The 2,542-nt window shown below is 41.7% G+C and overlaps 1 protein-coding gene across 1 annotated transcript; it reads right to left on the bottom strand.

Annotated features, from left to right (window-relative positions):
- Positions 1-286: 286 nt before the first annotated feature.
- Positions 287-1,457, bottom strand: LOC144283330 (L-lactate dehydrogenase B chain-like). The gene has a single exon (XM_077847270.1). It carries the CDS (start codon positions 1,398-1,400, stop codon positions 396-398), a length of 1,005 nt encoding a protein of 334 aa, XP_077703396.1. The 5' UTR covers positions 1,401-1,457; the 3' UTR covers positions 287-395.
- Between the last annotated feature and the right edge of the window lie 1,085 nt (positions 1,458-2,542).

Below are 2,542 nucleotides of genomic sequence, written 5' to 3'. Positions count from 1 at the left end.
CAAGTCCCACATTGGGCTGCTTGCGGGAAGCCTGCTTCTCCCTCTACCTGTGTCTCTGCCTCTCTCTCTGTGTCTCTCATGAATAAATAAATCTTAAAAATAATAAAAATAATAAAAATAATAATAATAAAATTAGTGATTTAGACGAGAAACGAGGTTTTCATCCTACAGATTTTTTTTTTTTTTTTTTAGAAGCACACTACGGTAGTTAATTTTATTTGTTCAAGGCTCATATTGCAAGCATTAAACCAAGCATGGGCTTTGATTCTGTGAGCCAAGATTCACATATTTAGGAAGATAAAAGCAAACTGTGATCCATGTATATGGATGAAAAACTAAAGGCTCACAGTTAATTACATCATGGTTTTAAATTTCTATAGCCTAGAAGCCAGAAGTCACAGATCTTTTAGGTCTTTCTGGATATCCCACAAGGTATCTGCACTTTTCTTGAGCTGGGCAACCTCATCATCCTTCAGCTTCTGATTGATCATACTGGTTAAGCCCCAAGTGTTCAGGATACATGGAAGACTCAGGAAGACTTCGTTCTCAATACCACACATGCCCTTCACCATTGTTGACACTGGATGAATCCTGGAGAGATTTTTCAACATGGATTCAATGAGATCAGCCACACTTAATCCAATAGCCCAGCTGGTATATCCTTTTAGCTTGATGACTTCATAGGCACTTTCAACCACCATCTTATGCACTTCCTTCCAATTTTCACTGTCGTTGTCTGTTCCCATTTCTGGATTCAGTTCCTGAAGAGAAACACCTGCCACATTCACTCCACTCCACACAGCCACACTTGAGTCACCATGTTCTCCCAAAATCCATCCATGGCAGCTCCTGGGATGAATGCCAAGTTTTTCAACCATAAGATAGCGAAATCTAGCAGAATCCAGATTACACCCACTTCCAATCACACGGTGCTTGGGTAGTCCACTTAGTTTCCAGGTAACATATGTAAGAATATCCACTGGGTTGGAAACCACAATTATGATACAATCAGGACTGTACTTGACTATCTGAGGAATAATGAATTTGAAGACATTAACATTCCTTTGCACCAGATTGAGGCGGCTCTCTCCTTCCTGCTGGCGGACTCCTGCAGTCACCACTACAATCTTAGAATTGGCAGTCACAGAGTAATCTTTATCTGCCACAATTTTAGGTGTCTGTAGAAATAAGCTCCCATCCTGTAGATCCATCATTTCTCCTTTGAGTTTATCTTCTAAAACATCCACAAGGGCAAGTTCATCAGCCAGAGATTTTCCCAGAATGCTGATGGCACATGCCATACCAACTTGTCCAACACCCACTACAGTGATCTTATTGTTTGGGATTGCAGCCTCTTCTTCTGCAACTGGTGCAATCAGTTTTTCCTTAAGAGTTGCCATTGTGCCCCGAGACCAGCGGCTGTAAGGGTCGCGGGAAGGAGACCAGGTTAGCTGCGCACGTCTCCTCCGGCGCAGGATCCGCAAGGAGAGAGGCCATCCTACAGATTTCTTATGATGAATTTAGTGTTTCAGATATAGGGCACATCTGTCAGAAGGTAAAATAGAGTCTAGTATCACTGAATATGTTTGACCTAAAAATGTATAAGCCCAAAATATTGGCAGCAATCAGGCCTGATTTTGGATGTGAAATTCTGAACGGTTCATTGTTTTCTTGGATCATTAGCATGCCAAGTTCCTAGATGGAATTTGGAAATCTTTTTTTTAATTTTGGTGTTTAGTTTTGATTCCAACAGGACAGATGTCTCTAGCCATCTCCATTATGTCTATCAGCTGTTGGTTTATGGCTCTATATTCACCTCAATGTCTCGTTCCAAGTCATGCTCATTTTCTGTCTGCATGCCGAGCTAGAGATGGACAGGACACCTGTTTGCCATATCGGGAATGACATGTGTTAATTTACCCATCCTGATCTTAATGTCTGTCTCCTTCTTTATGCATTAAAGAAATTGCACTTACTGGATGCACTGGTCAGTGTTTTCAGATGTAATCTACACTGGATAGAAGCCTCTATACCTTCCCCTGGTCTGTTTCCAGACTTGCTCAGAACATGTTGTTTGTAGCCTACATCTCTTAATTACCTGTGCCCCCACTGGCATTTATTATTACTCTTGTAAATCGTCATCACCTGCTCAGCATCCAGGCCTGCACATTTATATAGACAAAGAGCCAAGAGGATGCCTCACAATTGTGAGGCTGTAATTATCCACAGCACACAATAATGACTTTGGACTCTGCTGTTTTTGTGCAGTAATTAACAGGTGCAAGCTTTGACTGCAACATTTTCCCCAACAGTTACTGGAGAAAACAGTGGCATCTGGGTAAATAGATTAAATATTGAAACAAAGACCTGAGAAGACCTCCTAACCTTGCCATTAGCTTGCCATTGCCAGGTGGTCACACACTCTGTGAATTATAGGGTTCAGTACAGGGATTAAGGGTAAGCCTTTTGGGGTCTTGCATTCAGACTTGGACTCTACCCCTTCCTGGCACATCATGAGACCTATACAACGGTTAGCTCTGTT

The sequence above is a fragment of the Canis aureus genome, chromosome 14 (assembly GCF_053574225.1).
Source record: "Canis aureus isolate CA01 chromosome 14, VMU_Caureus_v.1.0, whole genome shotgun sequence".
Taxonomy (NCBI): Eukaryota; Metazoa; Chordata; class Mammalia; order Carnivora; family Canidae; genus Canis; species Canis aureus.
Note: the sequence above shows the minus strand (reverse complement) of the source record. Positions and strands in the feature narration are given on the sequence as shown.